This window comes from Melopsittacus undulatus, chromosome W (genome assembly GCF_012275295.1).
Source record: "Melopsittacus undulatus isolate bMelUnd1 chromosome W, bMelUnd1.mat.Z, whole genome shotgun sequence".
Classification (NCBI taxonomy): domain Eukaryota; kingdom Metazoa; phylum Chordata; class Aves; order Psittaciformes; family Psittaculidae; genus Melopsittacus; species Melopsittacus undulatus.
The window spans coordinates 3,437,577-3,455,974 of record NC_047558.1 but is presented as its reverse complement, the minus strand read 5'-3'; the positions used below and the strand labels follow the sequence as shown (position 1 = coordinate 3,455,974).

At 40.2% G+C, this 18,398-nt stretch overlaps 1 protein-coding gene across 5 annotated transcripts in view; it reads right to left on the bottom strand.

Annotated features, from left to right (window-relative positions):
* Window positions 1–626: 626 nt before the first annotated feature.
* The window catches only part of LOC117438023 (UPF0183 protein C16orf70 homolog), a 57,230-nt gene continuing 39,458 nt past the window's right edge, over window positions 627–18,398 (bottom strand). For all 5 annotated transcript variants that reach the window (XM_034073383.1, XM_034073382.1, XM_034073381.1 and 2 more), the window contains 10 exons: window positions 17,453–17,550; window positions 15,481–15,593; window positions 11,686–11,819; window positions 10,936–11,019; window positions 10,174–10,256; window positions 9,353–9,396; window positions 5,885–5,928; window positions 4,522–4,580; window positions 3,020–3,092; window positions 627–2,638 (listed from right to left, as the gene is read on the bottom strand). In XM_034073383.1, the coding sequence (XP_033929274.1) occupies window positions 2,549–2,638; window positions 3,020–3,092; window positions 4,522–4,580; window positions 5,885–5,928; window positions 9,353–9,396; window positions 10,174–10,256; window positions 10,936–11,019; window positions 11,686–11,819; window positions 15,481–15,593; window positions 17,453–17,550 (822 nt within the window). In that variant the 3' untranslated portion in view covers window positions 627–2,548. The remainder of the gene's footprint in view (window positions 2,639–3,019; window positions 3,093–4,521; window positions 4,581–5,884; window positions 5,929–9,352; window positions 9,397–10,173; window positions 10,257–10,935; window positions 11,020–11,685; window positions 11,820–15,480; window positions 15,594–17,452; window positions 17,551–18,398) is intronic.

Here is an 18,398-nt window from a genome sequence, read left to right as displayed (position 1 = left end):
GCACACACACCATCTCAATTGAGAGATCATCAAATCCTCCCGGAGCAAACTGAGCCAAGCACTATGTGAGGTCATTTTATATTCCAAAACTGAAGAATGCTAGAGGAGGGAGAGCCAAGTGTTCTACCCTACATTACACAGCCACTGCAAGAGAAATACAAATGGAAACAGGAATCCCATCTTGTATGCCCTGCATTAACCTCTAATCTATTTCAAAGTAAGCAGACTTCAATACTTTGCTGTTGAAGTACCTTAGGGCACAAGAAAGCAGTGTGAGAATTCACGTTTGCTTCTTTTACTGCAGGCATGTCTTTCATGCTGTTGTGAAATATTTGAAGTCTTTGAAGCCTGATCAATATTCATGCTACCCAAAGGCTGACATGAAAATAGTAATTATATTTTGGAACCTAATACAGAAGCCACAGTGTTATTTACCACAGTGTAAAGACTTTCCTTCTCCACTTCAGGGCATAAAATAATAATACACTAGAAAAGAGACTGCAAGTTATATTGCTTTTTATACTCTTTCTTTGGAGAACATACTGTATGGGCTGCAAAGAAGGAAGATTAGTCAGGTACTTCAAATGTGACATCTCAAAGACAGTAAAATAAAAAGAACTAACTGATAACAAAAGCAAGACCATCCATGATTTTATTATGAAAACACCCAGCAACACAAAACCGGTAACTCTAATTTTTCTTTCAGTGTACACACTCATTATTATTCCATTTAATTTTCAGAAGGGCTATGTAAAATGAAATTAAAATTAGAGGAAACAAAAGGGAAGTTGAGGCATAGAATTTTCTTAGCAAGCAATGATCACAGGAGAAAGCAAAGACTGAACAGGGATTCAACAGGAGTGACCCCTAGGGATAAAGGTACATAGTAACTTTTTCCTTACCCATTAGATTTGCCATGGGGTGGGTTTTTTGTTTGTTTTTGCAAAACAGTTTAGACTATCACAGTATACAAGAAGACTAAATGGCAAAGAATGTTTCACACATACACACACACCGTGTTTATCCTTGCTACTGGTCCAGATCCCAAAACTTCAGTTAACATTCAATTTCCCCTCTCTCATTCATTGATAAACTATATAGGATTACACTGTACATGGAGTTAAAATTACAAAAATGTCATATTTACAAAATCTGTACACACAGTAAAACTCACAAAATCGTCAACTATGTATCACAAGTTGCGACACCAAAATACTAAAAAATTGATAAAATTATACATTTCTCTTATCCATTTTTAAAAAGGGTTCAATATTTCAAAGACAGACCATCAATTTCCCCCAAATAAGACCAGTAAGATAACTAGAAACCTAAAATATCCTCCTGTGATAAAATGTCACAAGCAGCATCTCCCAACTAGAAAGAAACCTATATCCTGTCTGCTGGCATGGGGTGTGCAGTTAGCATATATGTACAGAAATGATGAAACTACAATAAAGGATGTTTTTGGCTAAACCTTTGGCATAAATTAAAGTCATACATCAAAAGTTACAGAAAAGATTTTCCTGGTGATGGCAGAGCTCCAGAATTTCTTTCTGAGGTACCATTATATACACCTGTTCTTTCCCTAAGGTAACAGAATAGGAATAAAGTATTTTGGAACAGGCAACACTTTCTTCATTATTTTTTTTTCCTAGTATGAAAAATTGCATTAAATCTTTTCAATAAAACATAATTCAATCATAGAAATAACCTCTTCCAGAATTTATTGTTATTGTTTCTGAAACTGCATATGAAAAAAAAATTATTAAACCAGCCGTGGGGAAAAAAAAATTGTTTCAGCATATCAAGTACATATTAGTGGAGGAAGGTGGATCCACTGTATAAATAAGCTTTATGCGCAGCATACATTAAATAACCATCACTCCACTTACACCCAGTACACAGATGCTTCTCAGCAAAGATAAAACGCTTATCAAGTAATTAAAGTGTATGTAGTGCAAATATTACAACCAAGTATTATGCACATGCTACTTGCTTGGTTTAAAGTTAGACAAAGATGTGGTGCCTGAAATCATGGACGTATATACATCCCTGTCACACTTGGTACAATGTCCTAAGTCACATAAATACCAATGTGTTTATAGATATACACACACACGTTTACTTAAAATGTGACCACCACATCAATACAATAACACTAACATTAAAATCAATACCTGCTTTCAGATGCTCCAAAACTCAGAAAGTTTATGCTTTTAACTCTTGCAGTCATTATGTGCCCTTCTTCCATTTCCCCCTTCTACCAGCTGAGAAGGGGGGACAGTCTCTTTGGGTCTGTGCTGCATAGGATGAGGGCAATGGAGAGGAATAAATGATGGCACAGGCATGTAAGCTGCTTTCCTCCATCGACAGTTCCATGCCCCATGATGAATGGTTTGAACTTCCTCTCCATGCCATTCCTGGGTGGAAAGGCTTATTGAAAAAACTAAATCATAACATGCTTTCCATATTATAAGAAGTGGCAGCAAATCAAAGCACGCTGTACTAATTTTGTAGCATTGAGATTAGCTGACTTTGTAGGGGATGCTCACTGGGGAAGGTCCAATGTTCTCAACTGGCTGCTGGGCTGCGCTGGGCCATACAGAGTAACAGAAGCTATGTGATTATTCTGCATCACCTGCAAAAGGACAGCAGGGAAAAAGAGAATTTAGAAGAAGAATTACACACCAAACAAACTCTAAAGAGTGAAAATAGTGAATATGGAATTGATTTAAAATCTGTCTGAGGAGGATAAAAAAAAAAGAAATCCAAACAACAAAAGAAAGCAACAAGCTCTTGGCTAGTTCCTAAAAATGGTCAAATGGTTTTTAGATACAAACATACCCCACCACTCCTCAGAGCAGAGTGCATTCATCTCCTGATAGAATGAGTTCCAGGTGCCAAACTTGACGTTCCAGCTTTAACATGCAAATATACAACCTCAGAGAAGAGACTGAGAAGTTGCCTGTCTCTGCCAGTAAATTAAAAAAAAAAAAAGGTGGGGTGGGGTTCTCCTAACCTCAAAGATCATTCGTTGCAGTCCAAAGCAAAAGGTTGACCCAAACGGGTTACTGTTGTTCGGAGACGATGACCTGAACAGAAAAGAGGGAGGGGAATAAAGATGGAAGTATGAGGATTGGGAATGTTTTAAAAAATAAATCTATGTTATGCAACACCACTGCTAGACTCCCAAGTGAGCCAGAGGATACCTCTGTTTCATGTCACAGAGCCATTATTAATACTCGGGGAGAAAGTAATCAACAAGTTAATAATGACCTCAACAGGAATACTCTCTTTCACTTACCTTGAACAGGAAGAACCCTGAAAATAAACAGATCCATAGGAAGAGAGAAGCACCATGTAACTTACTATAAATTTTGTGCAAGATCCTTTGCCACTCTTAAATCTACTTTGTCTCAGCCTCTACCATATATATCTACTGTATGCTGCCTATTAATCCACTTGTTTTATCATGTTAATTAAATTACCCTGTAAGATGCTGAAATAAAATAATCCAAATTTTATTAAACAGTGTTTTTCAAGATTAATGTATCTTAGACATATATATGACAATGGCAGACTCCATGGATGACTGCAATGGATTTTAGATTATAGCCAAATTCCCTCCCCCCCCCCGAAATATTTATCTTTTGACCTTTCTTTTAACTGGTCAGTTCCTCAGATTGAATGTCTGAGACATCTGAGATGTGCTCAGTAAAGCAAACTCTGGTTGAACTGCTCTCTACACCACAGATGAAAAATAGAAAGGCTCTAGGTAATCCCTATTTCACCTCAGCTTTACTTCACATAGCTTCTGCTCTAACAATCTCACTGGCATAAAACAATAAAAAGGAACAGAGCACAATGATTTAGGGGAAAAAAGGGGGAACCCCCCCCAAACCTCAAAGTCATATGAAAGTCTTTTGAAAATACCTTGTTTGCTGTATCTGAAATTGCTGCAGTATTTTCACAGTACTCATGACTTACACTTGTCCTGAGATAAATCATAGTTTCATATCATAGAATGGTAACTCTGCAAACAGATAATGCCTATTTAACCCAAGACCCAGCTCAATCTCTGTAGAAACACAGCAAACGTAAGGACTATTCCATCATCAGTCAGCCCAAAAGAACTGTAGAACAACCATGTATGTTCATAAAAGCAAAGCTTCTTCAGACAGACTGCTCTCATATATACTACACACTGCTGCAGGATGTCACGTTGAAATGCATGTGACTAGCGTAAAAAATAATAATATAAAAAATCTGTCTATTACACAAAAATATGCTGCTTAGCTCTTTTCTGGATTTTACAGTTCAAGGAATGTTGAAAAATTTTTTCATTCTGCATGTCACTATTTCCTCTGAGAGCAGCTATCTAGTCTTGTTAGTGGCCAAAAAGCCTAAAACTTTAACAGCAAAGCAGCAAAAAAGTAACTAGTGCAATAAACACTCTTCCTCTGCCTAAACTCATTATCTGTTATTAGCTCAATCCCTGCCAAGCAAAATAGAGATCTTTACCTGTGAAGTACCACTGGCTTCTCTACAGGGTGCCCCAGAAGATCCTGAATACTGTCCCACTGTAAATATATGAAAGACTTTGTGTTAAAATGAGACACAGAAAAAAACTCTTTTGATTCAGGAAAAGTGTCATACATGTTTGTCCATGGCATGCTCATTTGCCAAATAACATAGAGGTTTTATTTACTTAAGTATTTTGCGACAGAAGCTGTACTCAGTAGTGGAAACTATCCATTACTAGGAAATCCTCTCAGGGTTTATTCTCTTTTTTTGTCTCAAAACAGTTTTGAATTCGAATCTATGTGTCTTATGGGTAAAATGTAGCTGTAAAGTCTTGTAGCAATTCAGGGACACCTCAAGAGAACAAAGCAGCTGTGGGAAACTTCAACAAAATATCCTCTCACATACCTTTGCAGAAGGAAAAATAGCATCACTGCTACCTCTCCCAAAAGTCTTTCCTTGATTTAAGTGACAAGTTTGGAAGAAGAAAGCACTATTTAACAATTGGGAATGTCCAGCAGTTTTCATGACTCTAATCAGACTTAAGAAGCTGCAGTTTCACACACAAGACTGAAATAAGTCAAAGCACTGAAGGGTGTAAGTACTTCAAATCAAAAAGCAAAGAATGGCAGCTTCAAGTTTACTGACTCCAATTCTTTCTTCCCAGTATGGGACCCAAAATTCACCAAGGAAAGCCTTCATTTTGTCACCCTAGGAGCCAGGAGAGGAGAACTGACCCTGGCTAAATGTTAGCTGTAGAGATTCTGCCTAACAGTTTTTGAGAAGTTTTCCAACTTGATGTAGCTCTCAAAGATGCAACAGCAACTGCCCAGTGAGGAGGTTCATTTAGGTGGTAAGGCTGTACAGTCTTCAAGGAGTCCACTGTCATCAGGAGGTGTCACACCTGCAGTGACATTTCTGTAAGGCCTGCTGCTGCCTGAGAAACATCCCATTACGGGCACCCTTCAGAAAAAAGTCGAAGGCACTGGACCCTCTTGTTAAATAATACATGTCTTCTGTAACTACATTAAATAGAAAAGCTCTGTGAAAATTCTGTTTAGAAATATCTTTTCCAGTTAACATTCATCCAGTACTGCTATTGCTTTCTCATATCATTTATTTTACTGTTTTATTTCTACCTGCAGCTAGCTTAAAATGCAAAGTATGCAATGTAGTAATTTAGTTTACTTGAAGTGTGCTATTACAAATGCCTTGAATCCTTAACAAAACTTTTGGCCTTCAACTTTTTTATTTTAAAACAACATGATACAACCACTATTATTTCTTCAAAGTACATTTTAAATTCAGCATAGATCATGTAGATGGTTTAAGAAGGAAAGCACTCAGTTTTGCACAGACTTACCTTGCTGTATGCTGTACATGTTTCTGTCTGTGAATCAGCACTATCTATGAAAGAAAAACAGAAAAACCTTTACAGTTTGTGCTTCAAGAGTCCTGTATAATCCTTTATTTTGGGAGATTAGTTCAGATAGCAGAAGACATACAAGTATTAGATCACTTCATATACAAATTTACCAGCATTTACTAGCAACCAGAATTGTCAACAATGTTGATTAAATGCCAGTTAAGGTGATTATACAAACCTGCTATTTATAACAAGTTCCAAGTTCTAACAATTTTTATGTTTAAGATGTAATCTTACATAGAAGAATGCCATTGTAAAAGAAACTGTCACAGAATGGTTTGGGCTGGAAGGGACCTTAAAGCTCATCTAGTTCCAATCCCCTGCCATGGGCAGGGACACCTTCCACTAGACTAGATTGCTTCAAGCCCCATCCAACCAAGCCTTAAACACTGCCAAGGGATGAGGCTGCCACAGCTCCTCTAGGGAGCCTGTGCCAGTCTCACCACCCTCATAGTGAAGAATTTCTTCTTATTACAAATCTCCCCTCTTTCAGTTTAAAGCCATTCCCCCTTGTCCTGTCCCTACAGGCCCTTGTCAAAAGTCCCTCCCAGATTTCTTGTTGGTCCCTTTATTCACTGGAAACTGCTCTAAGGTCTCCTGGAGCCTTCACCAGGCTGAACAAGACCAGCTCTCTCAGCCTGTCTTCAGAGCAGAGGTGCTCCAGCCCTTGGAGCATCTCCAGGGCCTCCTCTGGACTCACTCCAACAGCTCCACATCCCTCTTTCGTTGCCCCAGAGCTGGATGTAGGACTTGGGGGGGGGCTCCCCAGAGCACAGTAGAGGGGGAGAATCACCTCCCTTGACCTAGGCTGCTAGGGATGCAGCCCAGCACACAGAGGGTTTCTGGGCTGCAAGCGCACACTGATGGGTCATGGGGAGCTTCTCATCAACCAACACCCTCAAGTCCTTCTCAGGGCTGCTCTCAATCCATTCTCTGCCCAGCCTGTAGTTGTGCTTGGAATTGCAAACTACATCTCTTTGCACTAAGTTAACCAGCCTAGCACAGCCACTCACTGAAACCAAACACTCCATCATTCTTGGAAGGGAAGCTGGCTAAAACTGACAGCTGGAGACTCAGGAGCTGGCAAGGCCTGGAATCAGCTGAAACACCACTCTTGCAAAAACATAGTTTACATACTAAACAATAAAAAAAATGCTGCAGGCAAGGACAGCACTGCATTTAAGCATAGTCTTATAAAGAAATTGTTTGCTGATGGTTTCAAGTACTGTTTTGTACATATATTTGGGGACTTCTGAATACTGAGAGCAACTTCCTGAAGCAGTGGAAATGGACCTAGACACTGAAGTCAACATAGCGAATGGCCTTTAATTTGTTTGAAAGCTCCTCTGTATTTTCCACCTGCTAAATAAACATGTTGTCTTTATGCTGAAAGAGTCAAGTGTCTGGGCAACTTGAACTCCAGCTGTCATTTTTTTGTATGGTTGAACTACACAGAAGGGAGTTAATAAGGGTGCATCAGGTACTGCCACCAGAGGGAAGAAAACAGGTTCTTCATAAATTTTATAACATTTGTTTACAACCTGTTACATGTCCTGAACGTAAGGTAGAGACTAAAAAGGTGAGGGAAAAAAAAAAAAAAAAAAAGTGAAACAGAAAAATCCCAGACACATTCAGAAGAGATTCATGGCACTATTTGAGGTGAATAAAAATAATTTTAAAAAAGGCAGAAATTAATGCCTTTGAAGTACTGCGCAATGACCTAAGGGAAAACAATGTAAAAAGTGAGAACTTTCATGTTTATTCTCTTGAGTGAAGTACAAATCAACTTTCATGCAAGCTTGTATATAGAGACATTGTTTTTCCAGATTTCTTTCCTCTACATGCTCAAACTGCTGTTGACAGCCACAGGAGAATTGCACTTTACACAGGGAAGTGCTTTCAGTGAAAATCAGTCAGAACGAGGAGACCATTCCTGGCCAAAACCTACCCAGCGGCCAGTATTCCCTGGATAATCAAAATACTCACTTTTCCAGTACACCAGTTAATTCTACATTGAAAGAGGTCTACAGTGATCACTACAATCTTCAAACAAGGTTCTTCATGCTTTGCTGAGATCACTTACATACAGACAACTGGGCATATCTTAGTATCTTGTGGAATCAGCACTACTGATTATATATATGCTTTTTCAAGTAAATATTTTAAAGTGAACACAACAGACATATGTTCTCTATAGCACACAGAGCCAACATATTCTGGATATTTGTTCTCATTCCCAGCTAAACCAGTTTATATTTGTAATGGATGGGAACCTAGCTGAGAGTTGATTCCCTCTCATGACTGAGAATCATAACAAAGGATGTTGTTTGCCACAGTGTATTCAGCAGAGTGTGTATGTTTATGTTCACTATGAATCTTCGTCAGAAAGAGGCAAGAAAGCATAGGTGTGCAGCTATTCTATGACCTTCATACTTGGCTGCACTGGGGAGCCTGGCCAATGCTCCCAGAGTGGACAACGGTAAGATCATGAGAAACTGCACAGTCCCACAAGTAAACAATCAGAGATCTAGCCTAAAGCTGGTTGTTTTTCTAAGGGTATAAAAGCGGGACCCTCATGTGGCCATGAGAGAAGCCTCACCTATGGGTGGACACACTGTGTAGGAATTTTCTCAATTACCTGAGACTCCTGGCATTGGCTGCAATGGAGCTTCCCAGCTGGAAGTGTGGGCCTAGATGATGATTCAGTCGTAATTGTTTTTTTTCTTAATCTCTGTTCTTTCTATGCAGTAATGATCTAATGCAGTGCTAACTTTCTTTGGTACTTTACTGACATACCTATATCTCTGATTTGCCTTATTGTACCTATTGACTATATACATAGATATTTACCTAATCATATTAGTGTGCTTGCTTTTAGTATGTTTATTGATTCTTATGTACTTATTTAATAAACTCTGCATATTATACAGCTAGTGTGTAGTCACTTTGTGGCATACCCTGTCTGTCAGAAGAACAATATTCATTATCATGAATAAGCCTTTCAAGAGCAAGCTCAGCATTAGGAAGTTCACCTGTGGGCTGAACAGACCAGCTCAGACTAACACTGCCTTATAGTTTTTGAGCCTCCAGGCATAAGGTAACTGATTTTAGCAGAGTGGCAGCATTACAGAAAGTTAGTGACATTGCAGCCAAATATTTGGATGATCCAAGTAAACAAACAAGGTACTGTAAATAAAATCAGAGAACTGCTAACCTGTCCCCTGAAGTAGCTTTTTCACTTAAATAGAAACCTAACCCCAAAATTTCTCCTGTGTCTCAATGACTTCCACTGTTAGCATCCTCTGATAATGAATGATGCATTAGAAATGAAAAATGATCACACCTCCCCTTTGAGCATGTTGTGGCATGTGACCCCTGAAGCAGGACAACAGATGAACTACTCACCTCCCTTAATGACTAGTGGAATCTTGAATTCACAGCGATGGTAACTAGAAAGTGCAAATCGTAAAACTATTAGAAAACAGAAAAGCCAACATAAACTGCATAGCACAAACACAGGGCTCTTAATCAGTTTAATGCACAAAAGTCACATGAAGGATAAAATGAAAGTGAGAATCTCAACGTTAACAGATTTTAAAAAGTTCTCATTTCTATTTTCTACATCAAAAAAGGCAGCAGCCTGGGAATGTCCTAACAATTTTCTAGACGACACAAAAGGTCCTTCAGCACAAATAACTCTGCTTTTAGACAGAATGGATAGAGAAATACTCAGCTTAGAAATAGTACTATATATTTCTCTGTCACTAACTGCTTAAATCAGACAATCACTTATTCTTTAATTCATATTCCTCCTCTGAAGTTTACATTTACAAAGTATTAAAAATATGTTCAGAAGCATGAGAGAACTTTATTTTTTTTTTAATGACTAGCTGAAATAATGTCAGGAAAAAACATCAGCTTACCTACCAGTAAATGGACACTCTTGCTAATTCAAAATTTGCCCCTAGCAAGAGAGTTTGCACATTATAGCTGGACCAAGAACTACCTTACCTCATTTACTGCTTTAAGACACACTTGATAATATAAAGGCATTTAAAAGTAAAAATAAAATAAAAAGTGCTAATGAGGGCTGGAACCTCCACGAGTTACCAGATACACTAAAGACACTTGGGAAAAAAAATACTGGAATTCTATAAAGGGAACATAAAATTTCTTTTACGACTGTTTTTAAAATACTCTTTAAGAGATCAATTCTTCACACTCACATGTTAAAGTTGTAATGACCAGGATAATTAGTATGCAGGACAAATTTCTTCACCTTATGAGTGTTTGCATCAAAGAGAATATCCTGTCAAAGAATAAACAAAGACATGAAACAATTTGGATAAAGGAAGGTGGCTTTTCTCAAACTCACCTGAGATTAATTACAATACTACCTGTATACAATGGTATGTATCTATCTCATTGGAACTGAATGAACAATGAAAAGTAGGTATTCAAAAACATGACTATTTGTAAATTCAAACAAACACACATCTCCACAGCACTCAATCACAAATGCAGTTTCATTTGCTAATGTTGTCAAATATCCTAGGGAGGTCTTGTTTTTCTGCATGTTCTTTACAGTAATGTAGACTAAAGCAAAACATAAGAAGGGACATGAAGGTTGAACTTCATTCACAGCTCAGCAAACTTTCACAATTGGTGTTATGGCAGACCCATCTCAGTTCCGTGGGACAGAGACATGGGTTTCAGAAACAACAACTAGTATACCTATGCATCAGGCATGGCAGAGGGAAGAAACCTAAGAGAATGCAAAAGGCAAAGAGCTCTCCATCCACATTACTGTTTGAATTTGCAAATGCTAGAGAAAAATCAGTGTTGGTTTTCATATCCATAGATTCCTAAGGCAGCAATCAAGAGTTTTTCGGACTCTCATTTCCCACACCCTTTAGCCTTCTGAAAGGATTACTGTGTAACTAAATCAAAACTTCATATGAACATGCTTAGGGAAGCTTCCCACTCACCACTCCAAGTGTGCAATAATTGAAGAAGTAGTCATTGCACTTTGATTGGACCTGCTTATGGGGCGAGGGTGAATGGATTTTCATCTGCAAGAAACACATTTTTCAGATGTATTTAATACCTCTCAGATATATTTAATAGCTCTCACAAAGATGAATGCCATTAACAACATCCTTACAGTCAAGCAAAATGCCGTAATCTCACTTAAAACCCTTGTTCTAATATGTAAGATATTGTGCTTCATGACAGGTCGTCGGCTGCTTGCAGTAGCACAATGACACATTGGCTTTTCTCTTTATATATCTGAAGTAAAAGGGTTGTTCATACTGCTCTGTAAAATCATTAGGAAAGGATCAAAGTATATGCTGCAGCTTTTGCATAAAATTTAAAAATTAAGCGGTACAAACTTGCTAAGGCACATTTGGATTCAAAAGTGCTCCAATTTTTAAACCAGTTAAAATGATGTGTGGTTTGAGTGGTGTTTGTTTGTTTGTGGGGTTTCTTGTTTGGTTGGGGTTTTTTTGGTAGGGGGTTATTTTTTAATTTAAACAGATTTGCATCAAATTAGCTTAAAAAAGCTTTTTAATAAGCAAGTTATACAACTGTTCATCCTGGTCTATTATACGTCAAGTGAAGCACTCATCATTTGTGCTGCATGGCAGTTTAACTTCACTGGCCTTGTAAAACACAGGCCCTGTGATTAAACTGAGATAGGTCTGAAAGGATTCCTGCACCTGAACGACTTCCCTCACCTTATCTTCAGACTTGTAGAAGACTTTGTGGGGAGACCCCAAGGTGCTCAGCACATCCTGGCATGAATCACCGAAGTACACACAACGCTCAAATACCCGCATCTTGGCATCAGCTAAAACACCCGGGCCACAGCCTGAGGAATGGAAAACAACTCAAAATTCATCCTTCCTGATCAGAGAATACAGCAACAAATCAATACCAAAAGCTTAGCATTCCTCTATTTATCACAAGTCAAACAGCTGGATTCTTTAGAAAACAGTGCCAAGCTATATTTAACCATTTATTTTTCAACAGGTTAAACATTTCTTATCAAAATGATGTATATGCTGACTGTTGGACAGATCCCCATCTTAAGCTCCAGCTTCAGTAGTGCTACATTCCCTTCCTTGCCATTCACACAAAAATAACTTGTTTTCTTAGCCTGTCTCAATTTGATCAGCTGGTTATTAGCAGTAAGTGCCAGGAATTATTTCTATCCCTAAAAATATTCTAATTCAGCAGCTAGAGATCTATATCCAGCTAAAAAAAGGTAAACCCATAAAGTGAAATACCTCACCCATATAAACTGTATTGGAAAACATACATCCTTTACTTTGGATTCCCATAGCTTATTGAATCAATTGCAAATATGTTCCTATGCAAACAATGTTAAAAAGGGATCTTACTGAATAGCCATTACATAGATGAATTGCTGAATTATGTTACCAGATGTTAAGAAACTGAAAGATTTCAGTTTGTGATCCCATTTACTTTCAGGAATGCAGTGGCTGCAGCATTGATGTAGCCTTTTGGTCATATTTTTAAAAGCCTTTCAGAATTACAGGGTCACAAAAATATCAACATCACACAGCTCACTGGAACTTCAGAAAATACACGTGTACATAAGAATCATAGAAAAATTAGGGTTGGAAAGGACCTTAAGATCATCTAGTTCCAACCCCCCTGCCATGGGCAGGGACACCTCCTACTAAACGTGTAGGCAGATAGGGCCTGGTGGCCAGAAGATATCGTGCTGTACGGAAAGATAAGACGCCCCTCTCCAGGTAGCCAATAGCGTTCAGGTGATGAGACGGAAATGACATCGTAGACCTAGGTTATATAACGCCATGTTCTCTCTCAATAAACGCCATTTGCCGTCCACCATATTGGTGACTGTGAGCATTTGGACCGAGCGGCCCAAGGGGGGGCCATCGCGCTGTTCCTGAACCAGGTCATCACGCCTCTCGAAGGCAACAAGTGGTGCCGAAACCTGGGAAGCTGGAAGGTGGGTACCCGGTGGACACTTGGGAGGCCCGACAGCAGGGAACCCAAGTGAACCCGGGAAGCCTGATAGTCAGGAACCCAGGGGGTCGGGAATTGCCTGGACGGGTGAACAGTGGCCAGAGCGGCTGGACCAGCCCGGCAGAGGGAGGACACTCCCGGACCCACAAGGAGGATGGAAGCTCTTGTGAAGGTCGTATCAGAATTACATAAGCAGTGGGATATTGATTGTAAACCTAAAGAATTTACTCTCGTTGTTGAGAGACTTGTGAAAATTGGGTCTATTGCCCAACCGTTGGATATTCTCCACCCAGAATCTTGGGATAAATGTACTAATGCATTAGCTGAGGAGACAATGTCCTCAGGTAGTGGGAAACATCTTAAGTCATGGGGGAGAGTCATCCAGGCTCTGCGGAAGGCCCAGCAAGAGCAGAAAACCTGGAAGGCGGCAAGGGAGTGTTTGATGGCCACCCTGAAGTTAGGAGTCGGGGCAGCCACACAGACTTTGCCCCCCCCACACTATGCTGACTTCATTAGCCCGGAAGATCGGCAAGAGGGCGATACGACCCCTCAATCCTCGGGCGCTGACACAGTCGTGGAGGGACAGAGCCAGGCTGGATCCCTCTGAGGTGGGCTAGCCGAGGAAGCCAGGGGGGTCACGGAGAGAGCAGAGCCCATGGAGGTCAGGGCTAGACCACCGCCATGTGCACCCCAAGATGGCGCCCAGCACAAAGGCAAAGGGCGGGGCGAGGATGCTCCTGGCAGGAAGAGAGAGGAAGCGCCAAAAGGGGAAGAGGGCGTGGGCGCAGGGCGGAAAGCCGATCCGGGCAGCCATCAGGAACAATGCCCATGTTGGGCACACACCCCCTCAAGTAGAGGGAGAAGCGAGCCAAAAGGGGAGGAACAGCCCGCCCACCGGAGAAGCGGGCGGGGTTGGAATCCGAGCAGAGGGAGGGGCGAACCCAGAGAGAAGGAACGGCCAACCCACAAAAGCAGGCGGGGCCGGAGCCCAACAAAACAGCAGCGAAAACCAGAAGTAGCCAGTCAGTCGAGTTCCGACTCTGAACCAGACACGGGGTGGGACGAGCGGTCCGCAACCGATTCAAGTTTAGAGGAGGAGGAAACAGAGATAAACAAAACCAGGAGCCAAAGTATTCCCACCCAAACTAAAAAGGGATCACGAGGGGAAGAAATCCCTCTCACAGATTGGAAGAAAACACAAATTGTGTGCGCCGACGGGAGCTCACCAGCCACGTTAGCATTCCCGGTCCGGGTGGCACCTGGGGAACAGAGGTACTATTCGCCAATAAACCCCAAGGACATACAAGCGATTGTTAAGGCAATTGCGGATAAAGGGCTTAACTCTGCCATGAGTTTCTATCCACAGGACTGGATTATCGGACGTCCCTGTAACCCGTATACCCCAGTGACAAGAGAGGACGATAAGCCAACAAACATCCAGCCCTCACCTGAGAGTTCTGCAGCGATTAGATCCAAACGACAGCCAATGCAGTGTCTTTGTATAGTGAATAAGCTCATGTCGTTTGTAAAGAGCCGGCTAGAGAGAGTTAACATCATGTTCGTAGAATGCCGGCAACTGCTTTAAAAATGCAGCCAAAAACTGCTTTAAGAATGTTCTTGTTCAAAATTTCCTTTACTTATCCCCAGTTATACCCTGTTATTCCCAGTTATGCTCCTGTTACCTCTTGCTTAGTGTGCCTTATGTTTTCTATCCAAGTTTCTGATATATATCCTAAGTCTGTTATAGAGCAGAGAATAAGAGTAGAATACATTTAGTATATTTTTGCGATATATATATATTCTTTAAGACTGTTACATTTTTGCCGATTTAATTAAGCATAGGGAGGGGGGAAATGTAGGCAGATAGGGCCTGGTGGCCAGAAGATATCGTGCTGTACGGAAAGATAAGACCCCTCTCCAGGTAGCCAATAGCGTTCAGGTGATGAGACGGAAATGACATCGTAGACCTAGGTTATATAACGCCATGTTCTCTCTCAATAAACGCCATTTGCCGTCCACCATATTGGTGTCTGTGAGCATTTGGACCGAGCGGCCCAAGGGGGGGCCGTCGCGCTGTTCCTGAACCAGGTCGTCACGCCTTTCGAAGGCAACATAAACCACGTCACCTAAGGCTCTGTCCAACCCGGTCTTGAACACCACCAGGGATGGAGGTTTCTTGGTTTCTCACGTTTTTTTTCAGTGATGTACTTGCATCTGTTTTATTCTACACATACACTGGAGACAAATTCAATTTCTGCAAACAGACTCTAAGGACTCAGAACTACTGAGGACAGGGCTACAGTCCTCTGTGATTTCTCCAGGGCCAGGGAAACACAGCAGCAAGCAGATTCACCTTCACAGGGGTTTTATTGCGTTTTTCTTTCAATAGATCAAAATAAGGTATGTACAACACTTTGAAGTTACCTGTAAAATCATCACAAATAATTTATACAAGTTTATCCCTCTTTTCCTGAGGGAAGCAACCAATTCCATGTTCCAAGTTTCACCAATACCTGCAGTGAGTAGGTGAAGCCGTAAACCTGAGGGTCCAGTTCCATCTCTCAGAACATCAATGTTCTCAGCATACACATTACCAAGGAAACAGCTGAGAGGCATCAAGGGAGCCCTGAAAGCAATCATAATGAACATGCATAGGATTTGCTTAATCTTCAAATTTCCCATTAACAAGCTGGCACCAGTTCACTGGAACAAAGCATGTTAATTTTGACAAACCTGCATTTAACTCAGGCTGAAGATTAAAAGATATATCAAACACAAGGGTCAGAAAGTCTGGGGGAAAAAGGAAGAGAAACAAGAAAGCACTCACATGCAGGACCTTTACTGTAGATGAAACAAACAGCAGGTTTCGAAGACTCCAGGAATTACAGAAACTGTATCCAGGCCTTTGGATATTTCCCTATGAGGGCATGTCATCTCAGAATTCTCTCAGGGAAAATAGAAGTTGTACAGTTTTTAAGGATACCTATTCCTTGAACTAGGCATATCACCCAAGTGCAGCAGAAGAGCCTTCTCTGTTATGCTCTTGGGGAGGTACTCTATAGCTCAGAACATGAAACCAGCTTGTGCAGGTACACTACAAACAATTGTGCTGTTTTACTGGGAAAATTATGTTTTAATTTGATTACAATAATATTTGAGAAATTAATATCAGCCCCGAGATATTTCCAATGGAAGGGATGCTTTTTTGTATATTAGTTTGCATATACTCTGCAAGTTTCACAGGAAGTAGTAAATGCTCCATCCCTGGCAGTGTTCAAGGCCAGGTTGGACAGAGCCTTGGCAACATGGTCTAGTGGAAGGTGTCCCTGCCCATGGCAGGGGGATTGGAACTAGATGCTCTTAAGGTCCTTTCTAACCCAAACCATTCTGCAATTCTATGATTCTTATGTGAACTTCTCCTCTGTGAATTACTTGAGCTAAAAGTAAGACTTTGAGCTCTCATACACACACACCCCAGAGCCCCATGTGACAATTAGTGCTTTCACTGAACCCAACATGCCACAGATGAGCAGAGACAACATTTTCCTGAAATACACTTATTTCTAATTAGGAGACAACATCTGCACAAACAAGATTCCCTCCCTTCTGAGCAGTAATTCAAGCATGTGTTAATCTATTCCTGGCATTAAAACACAACTGTGCCTGCAAAAAATACCACCTTATCAGTTTGGGTGTTTATAAGCTGAAAGGAAGAATTTACAGAAGTCCTTTAAATTTTTCCTTGAGTAGGAAACCCCAGGAACAATGTTTTTAGAAAAAACAAAACATCAGATGTTTTCTGCGGCATCATATTCTGTTTTCTTTTAAGCCATAATTTATTGTACATTAGCCATATTAAAATATAACTATTCCATTAGTAATAAGGCATGAAGATTAGTTTCCTCAGAACAGTAAGTTCAGTCAGGTAACTGAAAATATATTTAATCTGTGGTAGATTAGGCATATGGCTTAAGCCTGAAAATAAACTCTCTTGCTATACAAAAATAATAAAATGTGTAAGACCCCTGGTAGGACCCTTCCATGACATAAATAATGCCAATACACTACAAAATTACTGACTGCCTACACCAAGTTTGATTTGTCTAGGGAGAGGCCATTAGCATGCAAACAAAACCTAGAGTAATGGCCTAACCACACCTTTTACAAGACTCACTACTTTCCTCCTTTACTTAATGAATTAATTCTCAGGTCAATTGGATTAGCCTATGACAGCTGAGCCAAGCTGACTTTATAGCAACATAAATCAAACCAATTCAAACCAATTCTAAGGTTTGAAGACAATACCTATGGAAGTTTGAAAGAGGTTGGTATCTAAAGGCACTTTGCACTCTGCAAAATTCATAAAAGACCTAAGCTGAACTAAAAAAAGTATATGATTGTATTTAATATTCACAAAACCCTAAATAAATGAGGAAGAAAAAGCATATTCTAACTGATCGAAATAGCACGACCAGCTGTACCTACTTGGTATCCTGCAGACTGTTTCCACTGTAGATGTACATGCGTTTCACGGTTGCACCATGTGGAATTTGCAGAGAGGCCAGACCATGGGAAAAGTTAGGCTGCAGATATACAAAATCATTCTTGTTACATGACATAGTAGACACTTGAGTTCATATTTATAAATTACATTAGAAATACAGCATATGGTTAGCAATTCAGCTAAGTCTGTAGCCAAAGAACAAGGGGAGAAAAACAACAATCAAACCCCCTCCTTGATGGTGTTTCTTCACATTCCACGCCACTCCTGGATTCTGAAGCTGAGTTGAAATGCTATGTTTATCCACCAAAAGGTGGCAGTATTCTGACAATTAGCCATGGTGTGTACTGAGAATTCAAGTTTGATAGGGTTTCACTGGCAACTAGCAATATAAAAGTATTTGTATCTATATGTTGCATCTAATAAATTTGCTATCTTAAAGGTAGAACTTTTTTTTGTCTCCCACTGCATTAATTTCAGCCTTTTAACATTTTTTCTGATTTGTAAAATGCCCTTATCTGATGAACATTCATTAAATAGATTAAATAGTTCATTCATTAAATAGATTTTCTGCTCTCCTTATCATCACATTCTTACATGCACTGTTTTGATAGGGATTTTGAGTGTTCTCATCAAATCAAAAGTGAGCTAAGTCAGTCAGTTTTATTCTTCTAGTACATTAAGAGGCTATTTCCTCGGAATGGGTTGCCCAGGGAGGTTGTGAATGCTCCATCCCTGGCAGTGTTCAAGGCCAGGTTGGATGAAGCCTTGGGTGATATGTTATAGTGTGAGGTGTCCCTGCCCATGGCAGGGGGGTTGGAACTAGATGATCTTAAGGTCCTTTCCAACCCTAACTATTATATGATTCTATTAAAGGACCTTCTTCAAGACCATCAGCATATTTTGCTGGCATGGGACAGAAAAACTTTG